At 49.3% G+C, this 19,351-nt stretch overlaps 2 protein-coding genes across 2 annotated transcripts; one reads left to right on the top strand and one right to left on the bottom strand.

The window, feature by feature from the left end:
* Positions 1-2,890: 2,890 nt before the first annotated feature.
* LOC149875632 (olfactory receptor 51G2-like) lies at positions 2,891-3,835 on the top strand. Its single transcript, XM_090060104.1, has one exon. It carries the CDS (start codon positions 2,891-2,893, stop codon positions 3,833-3,835), a length of 945 nt encoding a protein of 314 aa, XP_089916230.1.
* A 7,276-nt stretch (positions 3,836-11,111) lies between these two features.
* On the bottom strand, positions 11,112-12,074 carry LOC149875631 (olfactory receptor 51G2-like). The gene has a single exon (XM_090059977.1). It carries the CDS (start codon positions 12,072-12,074, stop codon positions 11,112-11,114), a length of 963 nt encoding a protein of 320 aa, XP_089916103.1.
* Between the last annotated feature and the right edge of the window lie 7,277 nt (positions 12,075-19,351).

Genomic DNA, 19,351 nt, shown 5'->3' with positions numbered 1-19,351 from the left:
GTATCTCATGCACTGGGACAGGCTGGGGAGCAACTGGCTAAGCAGCAACTCTGCAGAAAAGGACCTGGGGGTGACAGTGGACAAGAAACTGAATAGGAGCCAGCAGTGTGTCCTTATTGCCATTGGTAGGAGCATTGCCAGCAGATCGAGGGAAGCAATTCTTCCCCTCTATTCAGCACTGGGGAGGCCACATCTGGAGTCCTGTGTCCAGTTCCCTCCCCTCCCCCATTACCAAAAGGATGTGGACACACTGGAGAGAGTCCAGTGGAGGGCAACAAAAATGGTTCAGGGGCTGGGGGACATGACTGGTGAGGAAAGGCTAAGGGAAATGGGCTGATTTAGTCTGCAGAAAAAAAAGACTGAGAAAGGTTTTGATAGCAGCCTTCAACTCCTTGCAGGAGGGCTGCAAAGAGAATGGAGCTGGGCTGTTCTCAGTGGGGGCAGATGACAGGACAAGGAGCAATGGGCTCAAGCTGCAGCAAGGGAAGTTGAGGTTAGATTTTAGGAAAAAAACTTTCTCAGGAGGAGGGTGGTGAAACACTAGAATGGGTTACCTTAAGAGCTGGTGCAGTCTACATCTTTGGAGGTTTTTAAGCCCCAGGTAGACAAAGCCTTGGCTGGGATGATGTAGTTGGGGCTGGTCTTGCTTTGAGCAAGGGGTTGGACTAGATGTGACCTTCCAAGGTCCCTTCCAACCCTAACTTTCTATGATGCTGTGCGAATGGTGTGGCCGACCCAGCAAAATTGATGTTGGATAATCATTGCCTCAATGCTCATGGTGCTTGCTTGTGAGAGGACACTAATGTTGGTGCATCTGTCTTCGCACTGGAAGCGGCAGCAGGCAGCACTGATGATATTTCTCCAGTGATTTAAGATGTCTGCTGTTCGTTATCCATGTCTCAGCTCTGTACACTGAGGTGGGGGTCACAACTGCTGCCAATCCAGTCCTCTATTAAAGCCCAAGTTTGATTTCATGGAGTCAGACTCCAGTGTCAGCTACCCTGGGGCTAATCCAGAACAATTCCACTGTGGTCATCAATCAAAATCCAGTCTAAAGCATGTTTGCATTATTTTCTTTCAGATGACAAATAAGCCAAACTCCCAGGTGACACTACAACCACTGCGGGGGTTGTGCAGAGTTGCATTATAAATGCACCCTCTCTGGAAGCCTGACAGTGAGATGCTCCAGCAGCACACCTAGGTATTTCTCACTTTTAGGGTAGAAAAGGCATCTTTTTCTGGAGGGACTCTTTGGTAAGTGCCCTGATTGCAAGAGACAAATATGCTAGTTATTAGGTCACTTCAAACAGGTTTATGAGCTGTAATTATGGACAGTGCATGCTATAAGAAGCAGCTATCAGATCTTGAACAGGAAAAGAGTCGTTTTTTAAAAATATATCAGGTATCCAGATTGTAGCTATATTGATCTAGAGGAAAAGGCAATCAGGACTCGTAATTTTTTTTTTTATATATTGCATTTTAACATGATTCAGGAATGAGAAATATTTGAATTGAAAGGAAGTTTCCTTATTTGTCCTTTTGTAAAATAATCAGTATAATTGGAGTAAAACACCTAGTGGCCAGGACCCTGGGGACTTTACAGATAAATGGTGACAGTTCCTGCTCTTAGATGAAGACAAGGTTTAAGGACTGACTGGGACAAATACAAAGGCGTGCATCCCTAGTTAAACATGCCGGTATAAGGTACTGATTCTCTAACCTGCAGGAAAACTGCCTACCAAATACTGTCTTAGTGGATAATTACGAAGGGAAGCTTTTTTCTCTCAGCGGGGTTGAATGAGTGGAAAGTATTGCGAGTTCATTGTATTTTTTTTTCATTTGTTTGATAAGGGCAAAGTTCATGAAAAGACGTTGTGCTTAGGGTAGTGAATTTTTGCAAGCCTTTTGCAAGGGAGGATGCTGGTGGCACTCCTTGGTTTTCATTTGGGGCTGATTCAGAGCCTTAACTCAAAGCAAAATGCAATGGGGGAGAAGCAGCCTGGAGTGAAACCAGTGTGAAGGTGCTTGGTAGGGGCGAAGCGTCCAGCGAGGGACCCTGGATGTCCGTGTGATGGAGAAACAAGAGGACTTGCCCATCCCACCTGAGTGACGTTCTCTCTCCTGATGGCTCCAAGTCTGCTTTAGGGAAGGGAAAAGGGAAATATTGACCCCATTCAGTGATGACAGGTGTTTTATTCACATCAGACCTAAAATTACCAGAGAAGCTGGCTAGTTCCTATAGGTTCTGGTTCTGTAGAGCGTGCAAAGATGCGGTTTGAAACAAGCCAGGGGTTAGTTACATAAAGCTGCCACAAACAGCTGCACTGGACCCCTAAGCTGCTCCAGCTGTTTGCTGTGCATTTTCTGTTGATGGGCACTGCTTTTCCGATCTGCTTGGTCAGGCCCACTGAGGCACTTCAGGTGAGTGGAAAAGCGGTGCCTTTCCATGTCAAAGCTGCAGCAAGCAGCGACATAGCTCGTTCTTTTGTCGCAGCGGGCCCAGGTCCTATTGCGCAGTCACTAGTCTCTCAGCAGGCCCCAGCTTGTGCTTTGCTGCTCTGGAGTTGTCTCGTTCTTGCATGCACTGCATTCAGCCAGGCACTCTCTTCTATCTCTCAGCTCTGGCATTCATCCATTCACATGCTTAGCTGTTGCTCCCCTATTTTCTCCATTCAGCCAGGGCCTGTGCTTAGCTGCACAAAGCTACCCCAGGGGTGGAATATCCCTTGGCTTGTTCACAACGAGTTTGCCAACTACTGTATGGAAAGGGCTAGGACAGAAACCCTGCTCTTTGGTGCTGGGTCATGCTCTGATGACATTTGGTTGTAAATTATTTTGCAGCTACTTGGGGTTTGCCGCTTGCTCTTCGGTAGGACAAAGGCATCGCATCATGAGAGCATCCAATAGCAGCTTCTTCCATCCTTCCACCTTTGTCCTGACAGGTATCCCAAGGGTGGAAGCTGGGCACATCTGGATCTCCATCCCATTCTGCTCCCTGTACCTGATATCCATCCTCGGCAACAGCACAATCCTGTTTGTAATCAAGGCAGAGCAGAGCCTGCATGATCCCATGTACTTCTTCCTGTCCATGCTGGCCATCACTGACTTGGGTGTGTGTCTGTCCACACTCCCGACGGTGCTGGGAGTGATGCTGTTCAATTCAAGGGAGATCAGGTTTGACGCCTGTCTCGCCCAGATGTTCTTCATCCACTGCTTTTCTATCATGGACTCCGGGGTGCTTCTGGTTATGGCCTTTGACCGCTTTGTGGCCATCTACAACCCCCTGCGGTACGCCTCCATCCTGACCAACCCACGGATCGCCTTCATAGGGCTGGTGCTCACGGTGAGGAGCATTGCTCTCCTGCTCCCCTTGCCCGTGCTTCTGAGGAGGTTGCCCTTCTGCAGGTCCAATGTGTTAGCTCACGCCTTCTGCTTGCATCCCAACTTAATCCAGCTGCCGTGCGCGGACACCACGGTCAACAGCTTGTACGGGCTCTTTGTCCTCCTGGCCACGTTCGGGCTAGACTCGTTGTCTATTGTCCTCTCCTATGTCATGATCATTAAAACCGTGCTGAGCATCGCATCCAGGAAAGAGCGTCTCAAGGTCCTGAACACTTGTGTGTCCCACATCTGCGCTGTCCTCATATACTACATCCCCATGATCGGCTTATCTCTGGTGTACAGATTCGGCAAACATGCCTCTCCCCTGGTCCACATCCTTATGGCCAATATCTACCTCCTGGTGCCCCCCATGCTGAACCCCATCATTTACAGCATCAAAACGAAACAGATTCGCAGGGGGGTCTGGAAAATGTTGTCTCCAAAGGGGTGCTGACTGGCCGACATGACATGCAGTTCTGTCAGGACGTGGCTATATATCAAATAAAGGGGGAGATTTCAATGACTGTCCCTTGGAGCCCTCTTTGACAGATAACAGAACAAGAAGCAATGGTCTCAAGTTGCAGCAAGGGAGGTTTTGGCTGGATATTAGGAAAAAAAACTTTCTCACTAGGCAGGTGGTGAAGCACTGGAACGGGTTATCTAGAGACATGGTGCAGTCTCCATCCTTGGAGATTTTAAGGCCAGGCTAGACAAAAACTTGGCTGGGATGATGTAGTTGGGGCTGGTCCTGCTTGGAGCAGGGGGTTGGACTAGATGTGACCTCCTGAGGTCCCTCCCAACCCTCATTTTCTACAACATTATGATTCTGTCTGTCTTTTATGGTCAGAAGTCCTTCATTATCTCCTGTCCTGCAGGTAATATATCTTCCTTACAAGAGCTCAGTGCTATTCATTGGATTTCCCCTGGCAGAGCGCGATAACCTCTGTTTTCTTTTAAGTGGACAAAAGGAAATATATGGTACTTTTTGACACAGCACAATGCCCATTAGATTTATTTCCATGTGACTTTACAAACCCAGCTATACTGCTGTCCCATTGCAGAGGGATTAGGTAAATTTTTGGAGGCGGAGTCCATCAGGGCCTTTTAGTACATGCCAGGTAGGGTGTCATTGGCAGGTAGTGACTGGGGAGGGGTCCAACTACACATCCCCTCTTTCTTCTGTTTTTCCTCAAAAGTATCCAGCTGGAGACAGGCCACGGTGGTAGATGGAGCTTTGTTCTCACCCGGTCTGGCACCCCTTCTGCAGGGGAGGTGGTGTTCAAAGGCTGTGCGATTGCTCACCCTATTTTCTCAACAGATTTCTATCTCTGTGATGTCTTGATATTGGGAAGTAATTAAAGGAGGCATAAAACATGCTCTGAAAAGGACTGACATCCTGAAGTCCCTCCCTCAGTGCACCCACATGACAAGGGTCCTGTATAAAGTGGAGTCCTTTACTGGAGGGATGGGAAGCAGTTTGCATGCTATGGTGCACTCAGCAATCTTCAGCCTCATCAAGGGGCTTGCCACAGCTTAGGAAGAGGCTGTGATCTTCCCCGGGGTGGTGTTGCTTTTTGTATCATTCTAGAAAGGCCAATGTCTTCCCCGCAGCCTCTGTAAAGGATCATCTTTATATTCATTGCACACAGACCCATCCCCTTACTGCATCTTCTTAGCACAGCAGATGATCGGGCCGGCTTCCTTTTTGCACCACCTTACTACTGCTGTTCAATTCAGGGCTGAATAGCTGAGTTCCCTTTTCCTCTGCTGTCCTGAGACCAGCATAAGATGATGTAAGAGCAAGAGATTCATGATTCACTATTCATCCTATGTACAGAGCACTCTCCTGGCCTCCTGAATTAAAGCAAACTCTGTATGGGACACCAGTGTTAAATCTAGATGCCGTGTAAGCTTCCTAGCCAAGAGTCTACAAAATGAGGAGGATGCATCTCTTAGGGGTAGGATGGTGGGGAGATCTCTGGAGTGAGGATATTCTCCTGGGAATTGTGATCCATTTGTTCCATTGTCTGTGTAGTTTCTAACAACAGTGCCTGCAATGGTCAACAAGAGCTCTGATGTAGAAAACAAAGTGAAAGAAAGGTGTTTCTGTGAGACAATTCTCTCATACTGCCTGCACCACCATGACTGCAGTGGGTTGGAAGGGACCCCAGGAGGTCACATTTAATGCAACCCCCTGCTCAAAGTAGGACCCACCCCACCTACATCCTCCCAGCCAAGGCTTTGTCTTTCCGGGTCTTCAAAACCTCCAAGGACAGACAGTCCACCACCTCTCTGGGTAACCTGTTCCAGAGCTTCACCACCCGGTGAGAAAGTTTTACCTAATACCCATCAATTTCCCTTACAGCAACTTAAGACCATTGCACTGACATCTAGTATCACATTTTCATAGATTTCATAGACATTAGGGCTGGAAGGGACCTCGGGAGATCCTCGAGTCCAGCCCCCCGCCCAGAGGGCAGGAGGTCAGCTGGGGTCATAGGATCCCAGCTGACTTCCCATCATTCCAGCTGTGGCTGATTTGCTTATCAGTGGTATTGCTGACCTACATTTTAATAGTGCCTGGCAACCCAGGTCAGAGTCAGGCCTGATTCTGCACTGTGCAGATTTCATAGATTTCATAGACGTTAGGGGCTGGAAGGGACCTCATGAGATCATTGGGTCCAGCCCCCACCCCACACCATAGGCAGGAAGTCAGCTGGGATCAAGTGACCCCAGCAAGAAATAAATCCAGCTGTTTTTTTAAAGGAATCCAGAGAAGGTGTTTGCACCACCTCGGGGTGGGGGGGTGTTGTTCCAGACCCTGGACACGTGCACCGCAAAGAACTTTTTTCTAATATTCAGTCTCAATCAGCTTTCCTGGAGTTTATGGCCATTAGACCTTGTTATCCCTTGGTGGCAGTCTACAATTACATAAGAGGGGGACATCAGGACCTGGGAAAACATCTGTTCACCAGAGCTCCCCAAGTCCCCCCTGAGCCTTCTCTTCTCCAGACTGAAGAGTCCCAAGTCTCTCAGTATCTCCCCTCATGGCCTTCCCTCCAGGCCATGGATCATACAAGTGGATCTCGTCTGGACTCTCAAGCTTCTCCACATCCTTCCTGAAGTGGGGGGCCCAATACTGGACGCAGTACTCCAGCTGCGGCCTGACCAGTGCCGAGTAAAGCGGGAGGACGACTTCCTTGCTTTTGCTTGAGATGTATCTGTGGATGCACGCCAGGGTTTAGTTAGGTTTGCCTGCCACAGCATCACATTGGTTGCTCACATTCATCTTGTGGTCAATCAAGACCCTCAAGTCCCTTTCAGTCATGGTGCTAGCCAGCTTAGCACTGCTGAGCCTGTAACTATGCTCCTACTGAGGTGCAGGACCTAACACTTCTCTGCACTGAAGGCCATCAGGTTTCGATTGGCCCGCCTTGAGAGTATGTCCAAGTTGGCCTGTATCCCTAGCCTGTCCTGCAATGTGATCACCCTCCCCCATAATTTGGTATCGTCCATGAACTTCACCGGTTCACATCTGACTCCCGAATCCAGATCATTAATGAAGATATTAAAGAGTACCGGCCCAAGTACCAAGCCCTGAGGGACTCCACTGGTCACCCTGTGCCATGTTGATTTGCTCCCTTCAACTAGTACTTTTTGGGTCTGCCTAGCCATTCGACCATATGATGATCAAGGCCACAGTTCCCACTTAGCTATGAGGACATCATGGGGAACTAGCTCAAAGGCCTTCTTGAAATCCAGATATATGAAGTCCACACCATCTCCCTTGTCCAGGGCACTTGTTACCTGATCATAGAAGGAGATGAGGTTGGCCAGGCAAGACCTGCCAGCTCTTTAACACAGAACATAAGCTCTTTTCAGCAGAGCCTATTTTTAAGTCTACTTCTGTACTTCATTTAATACTACACCTTCCCTATCTATCTGTCTGTCTGTCTGTCTGTCTGTCTGTCTGTCCTGACTATGTAATTATGTTTAAGGTTTCCAACATCTTTAACACATCAAGGAGTGTCTATTGCAACTGGTTGTGCTGGGCTTGTGCTGTTCTCCTGTCCCCAGGGCAGTGCTTCGTTGGGTATAAAAGGCTGGTGTGGCACTGTCAGGTCTGTCCCCACTCTCACTCCTGATTTGTGCCCACTGGAGCATGAGCTGATCAGTAGACTCCAGTGGAGACCTGGTTCCTGGGGGGATTACACCATTTGACAAGGAAAGCGTCCTCTTCTCTCTTCGTTTCATAAATCCTCATGCTGAACACAAGCTGATTGCATTCGTGCCGAGTGCCTTCTGTTACCCTGGACTGCAGCGGGAACTGGGCCAGGGAGAGACAAAGCACTTAGCACCCCCAAATTTGGCTAGTAATGGAGTTCAGGATCATGTTTAAAGCCCCTGTCTGTTGGATCAGTAACTGGTGCAAATCTGCAGGATTGTAATGACCTCCGAGTGACACCAGCTTATCACACCCGGGGAAGATGCTGAACCTCCTTTGTCTGGGATGGAAAGCAGGGGATGCTTCTCTTTCAGCTGTCTCAGGTTTATGGAGAGGAGGGGGCTCTGACTCAGCTCCAGGGCTTGCACTGCCGTGCTTTGTGACTGAGACACCCCGGGATTACTTCCAGAAGGGTTTACAGCGTAGAAGCAGCGTTGCCAGTAGATTGAGGGAAGTGACCCTTCCCCTCTATTTGTCGCTGGGGAGGCCACATCTGGAGTCCTGTGTCCATCTGTGGGCCCCCCACTACAGAAGGGATGTGAAAAAGTTGGAGAGAGTCCAGTGAAGGGCAATGAAAATGGTTGTGGGGCTGGGGGACAGGACTGGGGAGGAGAGGCTGAGGGAATTGGGCTGGCTGAGTCTGCTCCTTGTTCTGTCATTTTCCCCCACTGCGATCAGTCCAGCTCCATCCTCCCTGCAGGGAGCTGAAGGCTGCTATTCAGTCCCTCTCTGTCTTCTCTTCTGCAATGGGCTCAAGCTGCAGCAAGGGAAGTTGAGGTTTGATGTTTGGAAAATCTTTCTCCCAAGGAGGGTAGTTAAGCACTGGAACAAGAGGTGGTGGGATCTCCATCCTTGGAGGTTTTTAAGGCCCAGCTAGAGAAAGCCCTTGGTGGGATGATGTAGTTGGGGCTGGTCCTGCTTGGAGGAGGGGGTTGGACTGGATGTGACCCCCTGAGGTCCCTTCAACCCTCAGTTTCTATGGTTCCATAATTTAACTTTCTGGAAATGTCCCAGTGTGCAAATGAGGTTAAAGGGAGAAAAATTAGACCCAGGCATTGAAGTTCAACAAGCCGAAGAGGCTTGATTTTTATCAACTGCAGCAAACCCTTGAGAAACTGCAGTTTTTTTACTGACTCTTTTAAAATACATTCTGATAAATATTTAATACACTTTAAAAAATCGACAGTGCAGCTCTTTTTCAGGTGAGGCTGATACCAAAAAGGAAGCTGAGAATTTGAAGTGCCTTAAAGACCTCTGTTTCACTGTGATTAAAGCAAACTCACCAAGGCAGCAGCCCCCTCTCCTAGCAAGGAGCTTGATCTGCCTTTCTTGCAGGCTCCTTATCTTGCCTGGCAGCCCTGAGGATCCTCATAGATCCGGCCAGTCTTCTTGAGCTCTGCTACTGTTCAGCCAGCCCAGCTGGGAGAGGGAGGGGAGTGGAACAACAGCCTGCAGGTTGGAGCAAAAGTTGTAGCGGGGTATGATTTGGAGGGAGACCATAGGAACTTTGCAGAACTTTATAATAGCTAGGAACACATGCTGCACCTCACAGCTACAAGCTGCAGCACCAAGCACACAGCCCTTCCAATAAAGACCTAACTCGTTGCAGTGCAAATGCAGGTTTGTTTTAGTATTGCTCAGAGCACTGTGCAGGAAACAGGCTCAGCTCACCTCTGGAATCAAAGCAGGTGCAAAGGTGGATCTGGGAGGGGCGGGAGGTGGGTGCACTTGTGCACTTGCAGCTTTGATTCCTGCTGCACCCAAAGTTTAAAACCAACTGCCTCACAATGGCAGCAGCATTTCTAGTCAGGCAGTGCCAAGGGGGTCCCCTGACTTGGTGGCTTATTGTCATCTGCTTTATCCATTTTAAACTCTTCATTCCACAGGTTGTTAACAGCTCTCTCTTCTTTTTAATTGTCTTGCTGTCTACTGGCTGCTCCTGGTCATGAAGCTCCGATTTCACAGCCCTGCAGATTATTTTTTTAACTCATTCCAATGAAATCCCATTTGTTTTTGCTGCAATCTTAAACTGAATCATACAGCCCCAAACATATTCATAAAGCTACTAGTTTGTTTTTAACTGGGGAAAAGTATGCATTGGTTTATATATGATGATGCACCTTGCCATCTGCACCCCCTTTTCAAAATTTTAGGTCTGCCCATGAAGTGGTGTCTCAGGGACTTCAGCTAAGTTGGGCAGGGAGTGGTACTAATAGTACTGAGGTTGGAGGTTTGATCCCTTGTTGGACTTGATGATTTCTTGAGGTCACTTCCAGCCTTACTTCTTTATGAATTGAACAGCATGCCTTCCCAGCAGGGGAAAGTCAGGGCTGGCCATGCAGACAGGCTGCAGCAGAGGTGACAAGGGAACCTCGTGCTTCCAAGACCCAGATCCTGATCCCCAAAACATGTTTCTTTCCAGAGTCAGGTTATTGCCTCTGGCCAGAGCAAAGCTGAGATGGGTCTTGTGTATGGGAAAGTGAGTGATTCGAGAGAAGTCTGGCCTTCTGTTTGCACATCTGTTGCAGGGACCTCAGTAGTGTGTCGGGGGGAAGGAGGGAAGGGCTTGAGTTTGGGGAGGTGTGTGTAGGGAGGAGAAGAGGAGCATGCACCTCTTGGGACTCAGAAGGAAAAGAGATTGTGGGGCAGGGGGTGATCTTATGCTTGGGAGATGGGGAAGAAAAAATTGCGTAGTACGTGGGAAAGGAAACAGTCACCAGGAGGTGACCCACACTCATTTCAATGTAAGTGGAGGAGAGTCCCATGCCCTGGCATTGGGAACAGTTGCTGGGACAGCTGGGTGACAGGGCAGAGTGCAGCTGAGATGGGCAAATGTGTGGCCCCGGGCTCAGGCCCGACTCGGTAGGTTGGTTTACGAGCAGCACCGTCACCTGCAACAGGCCATGCCCACCATGAGGTGCTGCCCAAGACAAGTGCCAGTACTTTCATCAGTCACATGGATAGCACCACCGGCTACAAGAGGTACAGGTCTCTGTAGGTGTGAACTCACAACACACTTGCCACAGGGTAATTCCCCCTGGATTGTATTCAGTAGCAAATTTATTTCAGAATTGCAATTAGATGGTATCCCAGGCTGTCTCTTATTAAGAGATGCTATCAAAACTTCTGGCCATGCAGTGGCATGTGATCTGGTCTGGCCTGAGTAAATAGTTACCCTGGGGTGAAAATGCAGAGGTGTGTGGACACACGACCAGTAAACTGGTATAACTTACACCAAAGCATCATTAGTCCTCCTTGCTTGAGGGGTGATTTAATCCCAGAATGGAGTGACCTATGCTTGTGTCAAGGTATATGTGGGATTTTTGCTCTATTTCTTTTCTCTAAAATGAATGCATATTATGTCTGCACTCTATCTGTCTGTCTGTCTGTCTGTCTGTCTATCTATCTATCTATCTACACTTTTCTCTCCCTCTCATACAAGCATGCATGCATGTGCACATGCACACCTACATGTACAGAACCACATCATGCAATAACTTCCCCCCTACAGGTGATGCCCAGGTGAGGCCCTCTTTTGGCACAAAAGCTTAAGGACCCCTTTGCGAATCTGTTTTGTTTTAATGCTGTAAATGATGGGATTTAGCACTGGGGGCACAAAGAGGTAGATGTTGGCCATGAGGATATGAATTACAGGGGCAGCGTCTTTGCCAAACCTGTGTATCATGGACAAGCCAACCATGGGAATGTAGAAAATCAGGACGGCACAGATGTGGGAGACGCAGGTGTTCAGAGCCTTGGCCCGCTCTGCCTTGGATGCAATGCTCAGCACAGCTTTAAGAATAAAAATGTAGGATATGACTATTAGCAGTGGATCTAGTATCACTATGAGGAGGACTAAGGTTAGGCCGTACATGCTATTGAGTGTGGTATCCGTACAGGCTAGCCTTATGATGTCCTGATGCAGACAGTAGGAGTGAGAGAGCACATGGGACCTGCAGAACGGGAGGAGTGTGAGCAGACAAATCAAGGGGAACAAGAGGAAAGTGCATCTGCAGACAATGACCAGTCCGACCTTTGCACATCTTTCACCAGTCAAGATGGAGGCATATCTCAGAGGGCTGCAGATGGCCACAAAGCGGTCAAAGGCCATGGCCAGGAGCACAGAGGACTCCATGAAAGAGAAGGCATGGATGAAGAACATCTGGACAAGACAAGCATCAAAGCTGATTTCTCTGGAGTTGAACCAAAAGACACGCAGCATCATTGGCAGGGTGGACAGGGCCAGCCCCAGGTCCGTGGTGGCCAGCATCGAGAGGAAGTAGTACATGGGCTGGTGGAGGCCCTGCTCGGCTTTGATAACAAAGAGGATGGTGTAGTTTCCCAGAATGGCAACAGCATACAGGCTGCAGAAGGGGACAAAAATCCAGCTGTGCAGGTGCTCCAGCCCTGGGAAGCCAGTCAGGAGGAACACTGAGGTGCTGCTGATGTTGCTAAGTCCCACTGACATGCTGCCCTATGGGGCATGCCTTGGCCGGGGTCCAGTCATCCTATCAAGTAACCATAGCAGGATTCAATCTCTAGTGAGATTCTGTAGCACAATTAAACAGGACACCAGCAAAACACAGCTGCAGGACCCAGGAGAAAGTATTGCAGACCTTCCTCTCTGAGCAAGAAAGACAGCTTGGTAATTAAGGCCTGGACCTGGAGAACTCAGGGTTGCATTATATTAATAATGATTTAATTCATAGGAGAGTGCAACCAAATAAGCACCAAGCAACCCCTTCCCCCAAAGCCTTCCCCACTCCCTTCTTTCTCCATCACTGTGGAAAGTGACACCAGCCTGCCTGTCACCAGGCCTGTGAACCTCAGCCTGGATCACTCCTCTCTCTAGGTCCTCACATCTGGGCTGCACTTAAATGCGACAGCATCTTTTTACACAGCACCTAAAAGTCATGGCCTCTTTCATCAGCAAGCCTAAAATGCTCATATTGGCTCTCATCACCTCTCCTCTCAAGTGCTGAAACTTCCTTGTGTTTGGCCTTGGAACATGCTATTGTATTGTATTGCATTGTATGGCATTGATTGTGGTGGTGATGACGATGATAGTTAGCTAAAGCGAAATTTAAAAAAAATGTCAAGCTTGACCACGTCCTAAGTTTTCATTTCTTCCATGAAACTCCAAACACCTTCAATAGGAAAGACAGATTTAGATTTGCCTGAATTATCTGGGTCAGAAGGTAAGGGGCCTGGGGGAAAGGGGACTTGGTAGTGGTGGTCTACTACAGGCCACGACACCAGGAGGATGAGCACCAGGGGATAACCTGGTGGGAGATCTACTGACACAAGGCAACCTAGGGGATAGTGACCATCACTTGATTGAATTCACCATCCAATGTAGGGTGGGAGAGATAACCAGCAGGGTAGAAGTGGTAGACTTCAGAAAGGCTAACTTTGGTGTGCTCAGGAAATTAGTTAGGGAGGCGTTGAAGAACAGGAGCGATGGTGAGCTGGGAGTCCAGGAAGGGTGATCGTTCCTAAAGGAAACGATCCTTCGGGTGCAGAAGGAGACAATCCTATTGCACAGGAAAGGGGGGAAAGGGGCCAAGAAACCCTCTTGGCTGAACAGGGAAATTCAGGAAAGCCTAGGGGCAAAAAAAGAGGCATATAGGCAGTGGAAGCAGGGGGTAGCTACCAAGGAGGAGTATACCTCCTTGGCCTGCACTTGCAGGGAGGCAGTCAGAAAGGCAAAAACAACAATGGGATTTAGGCTGGCAACAAAAATTAAAGACAACAAAAAGTCCTTCAGGTATCTAGGGAGCAAAAAGAAGGCACAGAGTAATATAGGACCCTTATAGGATAAACTAGGGCAATTGGTGACAAATAAGAGGGACAAAGCTGAAGTCTTCAATGAGTTTTTTTGCCTCTGTATTCCTAAAAACAGATCAGGATAAAACTCCCAATTGGATCATAGACAGGCACAAAAAGGAAACCAGCCTACCAGCTGTTAGCACTGACTTAGTGAAGGGACACTTGGAGGGGCTGGATGTGTTAAGTCAGCAGGCCTAGATGGTCTTCATCCAAGGATGCTGAAGGAATTGGCTTATGTCACAGCGGATCCAATGGCACGGCTGTTTGAGCACTCGTGGGGCTCAGGTCAGGTCCCAGAGGACAGAAAAAGGGCCAATGTGGTCCCTATTTTCAAGAAGGGGAGGAAGAAGGATCTGTGTAACTATAGACTGGTTAGTCTCAGCTCAATGCTTGGGAAAACATTTGAAAAAATGATTAAGGATTACATTTGTGGAAGTCCAGTGGGAGAAACAATGCTGAAGGGCAACCAGCACGGATTCATAGCAGGCAGATCCTGCCTGACTAACCTTGTTTCTTTTTATGACCAGGTCACAAAATGTTTAGACACAGGAATTCAGGTAGATGTCATCTACTTGGATTTTAAGAAGGCCTTCGATACAGCATCTCATCCTATTCTCACAGATAAACTGAGCGGCTGTGATTTGATGATTACATAGTCAGGTGGGTGGTGCATTGGGTTAGGGGTCACACCCAGAGTGGTGGTGGGCAGGTCGGTGTTGACCTGGAAAGGTGTGGACAGTGCAGTCCCGCAGGGCTCGGTCCTTGGGCCTGTGTTCAATGTCTTCATCAGTGACTTGGATGAGGGTGTGGAGTCCAAATTCGCAGTTGATACCAAATTATGGGGTAAAGTTAACACACCAGAGGGTAGGGAACTGATGCAGGTGGATCTGGACAGGTTGGAAAAGTGGGCAGAAGAGGACAGGATGCCGTTCAACAAGGACAAGTGCAAAGTGCTGCACCTGGAGAGAAGGAATCACCAACACGCTTCCAGGAAAGGCATCTCAGAGTCGTAGTTGACTCCAAGATGAACGTGAGCTGTTGGTGTGACGAAGTGATCAGTAAAGCTAACCACACTTTATCATGCATTAGCAGGTGCGTGGCGAACAGGTCCAGGGAGCTGATGCTTCCCCTCTATGCGGCGCTGCTCAGGCCACAGCTGGAGTACTGCGTCCACGTCAAGAGGGATGCTGCACTTCAAGAGGGATGTGGACAGCCCTGAGAGGGTCCAAAGGAGGCCACTCGTATGGTTAGGGGCCTGCGGGCAAAACCCTACAAGGAGAGATTGAGAGACCTGGATCTCTTCAGCCTCTGCAAGAGAAAGCTGAGAGGGGATCTTGTGGCTACCTACAAATTCACTGAGGTGAGGGTGTGTGTGGGGGGGAAGGGGGGCAAGGAATAGGAGATGCTCTGTTTACCAGGGCACCCCTTGGAGTAACTAGGAACAATGGCCACAACCTGATGGCAAACAGATTTAAGTTAGACATCAGGAAGAGCTTCTTTACAGTAAGGACTGCCAAAATCTGGACTGGGCTTCCAAGGGAGGTGGTGCTCTCCCCTACCCTGGGGGTCTTTAAGAGGAGGCTGGACATGTACCTGGCTGGGGTCATAGTTTCATAGTTTCATAGTAGCTAGAGTCGGAAGGGACCTAGGTAGATCATCTAGTCCGACCCCCTGCCTTGGCAGGAAAGAGCACCGGGGTCAGATGACCCCGGCAAGGTGCTCATCTAACTTCCTTTTAAAAATCCCCAGGCTAGGAGCCTGCACCACTTCCCCTGGAAGCCGGTTCCAGGCCCTAGCCGCCCTGACTGTGAAGTAGCGCCTCCTAATATCTAATCTAAACCTACCCTCCGCCAGTTTGTGACCGTTATTCCTGGTCACTCCTGGCAGCGCATGGGGGAACAGGGACTCCCCCAATACCTGCTGATCCCCCCTGACCAGTTTGTAGCAGGCCACAAGGTCCCCCCTTAACCTTCTCTTGTGGAGGCTAAACAGGTTCAGGTCCCGTAGCCTCTCCTCATAAGGCCTGCCCTGCTGACCCCTGATCATACGAGTGGCCCTCCTCTGAACTCTTTCCATATTGTCCACGTCCCTCTTGAAGTGTGGCGCCCAGAACTGGACGCAGTACTCCAGCTGCGGCCTGACCAGTGCCGCATAGAGGGGGAGGATCACCTCCCTGGACCTGCTCGAGATGCATCTGTGGATGCATGACAGGGTACGGTTGGCCTTCTTGACTGCCTCCCCACACTGCCGGCCCATGTTCATCGTGGAGTCAATGACGACTCCAAGATCCTTTTCCGTCTCCGTGCTGGCAAGAGGGGAGTTCCCCAACCTGTAAGTGTGGTGCCCGTTCTTCCTCCCCATGTGCAACACCTTGCACTTATCAGTGTTAAACCCCATCCTATTCTCATCCGCCCACCGTTGCAACCTGTCAAGGTCAGCTTGTAGCCTATTGCACCCTTCTAGTGCACCCACATCCCCCCACATCTTAGTGTCATCAGCAAACTTGAACAGGGTGCTTTCTACCCCCTCATCCAAGTCACTGATGAAGATGTTGAACAGTGCGGGCCCGAGGACCGAGCCCTGGGGGACCCCACTGCCCACGTCCTTCCAGGTCGAGAAGAACCCATCCACTACCACCCTCTGGGTGCGGCCCTCCAACCAGTTGGTGACCCATTTGACCGTGTGGGCATCGACACCACAGTCTCCCAGCTTTTTGATGAGGACAGGGTGAGAGACAGTGTCGAAAGCCTTCCGGAAGTCCAGAAAGACTACATCCACAGCAACCCCTGCGTCTAATGATTTGGTGACCTGAGCGTAAAAGGCCACCAGGTTGGTCTGACAAGACCTGCCACTGATGAACCCATGTTGGTTGCCCCTGAGCATGCATTCCCCCGCAAGGCCCTCCTGGATGTGTGCCAGGATAATTTTTTCAAAGAGCTTACCCGGGATTGAGGTCAGACTAACTGGCCTGTAATTTCCCAGGTCCTCTTTTTTTCCCTTTTTGAAGATAGGGACCACGTTGGCCCTCTTCCAGTCCTCCGGCACCTCACCAGAGCACCACGAGTGCTCATAGAGCCGTGCCAGGGGTCCCGCAATGACCTCGGCCAGTTCCTGCAGAACCCTAGGGTGAAGATCGTCCGGACCAGCGGACTTGAACACGTCCAGCCTCTCCAGAAGTACCCTAACTAACTCCTCGCTAACCCCTGGCCCAGGCGTGTCTCTCCCGGGGCCCGAGGGGGGCCCAGCAGGGAGGTGGCTGAACTGGTCCCTACTTAGGAAGACAGAGGCAAAGAAATCGTTAAATATGTTAGCTTTGTCATCTGGCATGACGACTAAGTTGCCCATCATGTCCTGCAGGGGCCCCACATTACCCGGGACCCTCTTTTTACCCCCTATGTATTTGAAGAAGGACTTCTTATTGTCCTTAATCCGGGAAGCTAGTCCTATCTCCATCTCTGCCTTGGCCTTCCTGACTGCCCCCCTACATCCTCGGGCGACTGTAACATAGTCCTTCTTGGTGATGACCCCATCCCTCCATTGGGTGTATGCCTCCCTTTTAGCAAGGAGACATTCCCGGATGCTCCTAGTGAGCCATGGGGGTTTATGTGCCCTCCTGCTCCCTTTGACCCTTGTTGGGATTACCTCCCTTTGGGCATGGAGGATCGTCTCCTTAAGGAGCAACCACTCACCTTGGACATCTGGCTCCCTTCCCCTCTGGGTCCTCAGCGCTTCCCCAACGATCCTCCTTAGCTTGTTGAAGTCAGCCCTCCTAAAGTCTAGGGCTGTTGCCTTGCTGCAGCCCTTTGCCACCTTACGCTGGATGGTGAATTCCAGCAAGCGATGATCACTGTCTCCCAGGTGGCCCATCACCCGCAGCCCCCTCACCAGGTCGTCACCCGTAGCCAGCACCAGGTCCAACAAGGCGTCTCCCCTGGTGGGGCTGTGCACCTCCTGGGTTAGATGGAGGTCCTGCACTCTGGCTAAGAACCGACGTGAGCGATCAGACTTGGCTGACTGCTCCTCCCAGCAGATGTCTGGTCAGATTTCATCAACCGTTATCCTACAAGGAATTAATTTTTGTGTTTGAGTGTATAAGACTATAACAGTAGCATCATTTACTTGCAAAGCATGTGATTGCATTATCGAAGCTGAGATGAAAATGAAAGCAACATGCATTCAGTTGCTCTGCTTAAAAAAAGAAGTTCCAATAATCCATGCTTCAAATCCATGTTTAGGCAGTTAAATTGCCTGTTTCCTTAACTGAATAAGTATTCTGATTTCCAGGATGTGGCAAGTGTCTTCTGATGGGCTTTATATGTCACCATCTCTGAAATAAAGTTCCTTATTTTAGTGGCTATATAAAAAAGGAAGATCCTTGACATTAGGGGCGCTTGTACACATAATAATGTTATGATATATATGTGATGAAAATGTCATTTGTGTGGCTTAACGGCATCACACACTACACGTGCATCAGTTTTGGGGGTTTCAGATGAGTTTGCATCGTTGCAAACTAAGCTACATCAAGATGAAGCGTTGGAGCTGTTCGTCAGCTCATCCCCTGGCCACGGTAGAGGTGGACAGGCTCTGCAAAAAAAAGGAATCGGGCCTCTCACCACTTCTTATGGTCCAGCCCAATCCAACTCTTCCCAGGGGAGTGTTGCAGCCATGGAGGGAAGGACCAAGGTCCACCAGAGCTCTGGGGCTACTCACCCCCCCAGCAGCTCACCCCCTGGCTGCAGTTATGCTCTGCTAAAAAAAAAAAAAAAGGATTGGACCTCTTGCCATAACATGACAGGAAAATAAAACCCCTAAATTGAAACAGCGGGTTTCAATTAAAAACCCACCATTTCAATTTAGGGGGCATAGAAGACTAAACCCACGTCACGTGTACAAGTGCCCTAGGTATCTACGTCTGAAAGTATAAGACTTTGGCTAGGTGCAGATGCTGAAAATGCCCAAGGCGGAATTGATCTATGTGATGTGGTTTTCTGTAAGTAGCATGGCTTTGATTGATAGCAAAGAGCACACGCATTGGCCTCTGGCGCGGGGTGCAAATCCTATACCCGGTTCCACCATTTTTAAATCAGCCCGTTTGCTGAATTTCTGTTTTGTTATGCGTATAGACCAGTTTCCAATCACTTATACCAGTAGAAGTGTAATGTCCGTACCTGGCCCTTGCGCCCAAGTGTCACGTGTGCACCAAATAAAAATCTGCTTTGTAAATGCACTGCAGATGTCAGTTGCAAACCATTACCCTGTCCTTCCTTGCAGTCAAAAGGGCAGTCAGTTCTGAGTGAGTATGAATGAAATGGGTTGATTGAGAGAGAGAAGAGCTTCACTTTCAGTCTGACACTGAAGAACATGGGAATAAATATCCTGAAACAGAATTCATAGATTTACAGGTATTCAGGGCTGGAAGGGACTTCAGTAGTGGTCTATCTCATCCAGAAACCTGTGTATTTACAGTGGCCGATGCTGATTGGTTCAGAGGAGGGTATCCACATGATCAGGAGCACATACAGCCACACAAAGAGAAGGTGCTTCTGGGAACTCTTCCAGTGGAAGAGGTGCCCACTTGACCCTCACCCCCTTTTCTGGCAGCCTTGAGAAATGTGAGCACCACATACCCATGCGGCATTGGCATTGAATTGCTCAGTGCTGTGTGAAGGGAGAGGATCATAATTCCTCCTCGACTCTGGCTAATATCTGGAAACATGAACACCGGGAGCCTATAAGTATACTATAATCCTTGCCTGTTCATGCTTCCCAGACCTAGCTGCCAGCAAGAGAACGAACAGAGGGACATGGGAGCTGCCAGCCCAGCTCAAATTCATAGTGCACCGAGTCTAGTATCCTGCCTCTGACATTAGCCAGCATCAGGGGTTTGCGAAACAAGTACAATAAACTTTGCTG

This window comes from Crocodylus siamensis, chromosome 1, assembly GCF_052110815.1.
Source record: "Crocodylus siamensis isolate JL-2025a chromosome 1, ASM5211081v1, whole genome shotgun sequence".
NCBI classification, from domain to species: Eukaryota; Metazoa; Chordata; order Crocodylia; family Crocodylidae; genus Crocodylus; species Crocodylus siamensis.
The sequence above is the reverse complement of the archived record's forward strand: the minus strand, read 5'-3'. Positions and strand labels throughout refer to the sequence as shown.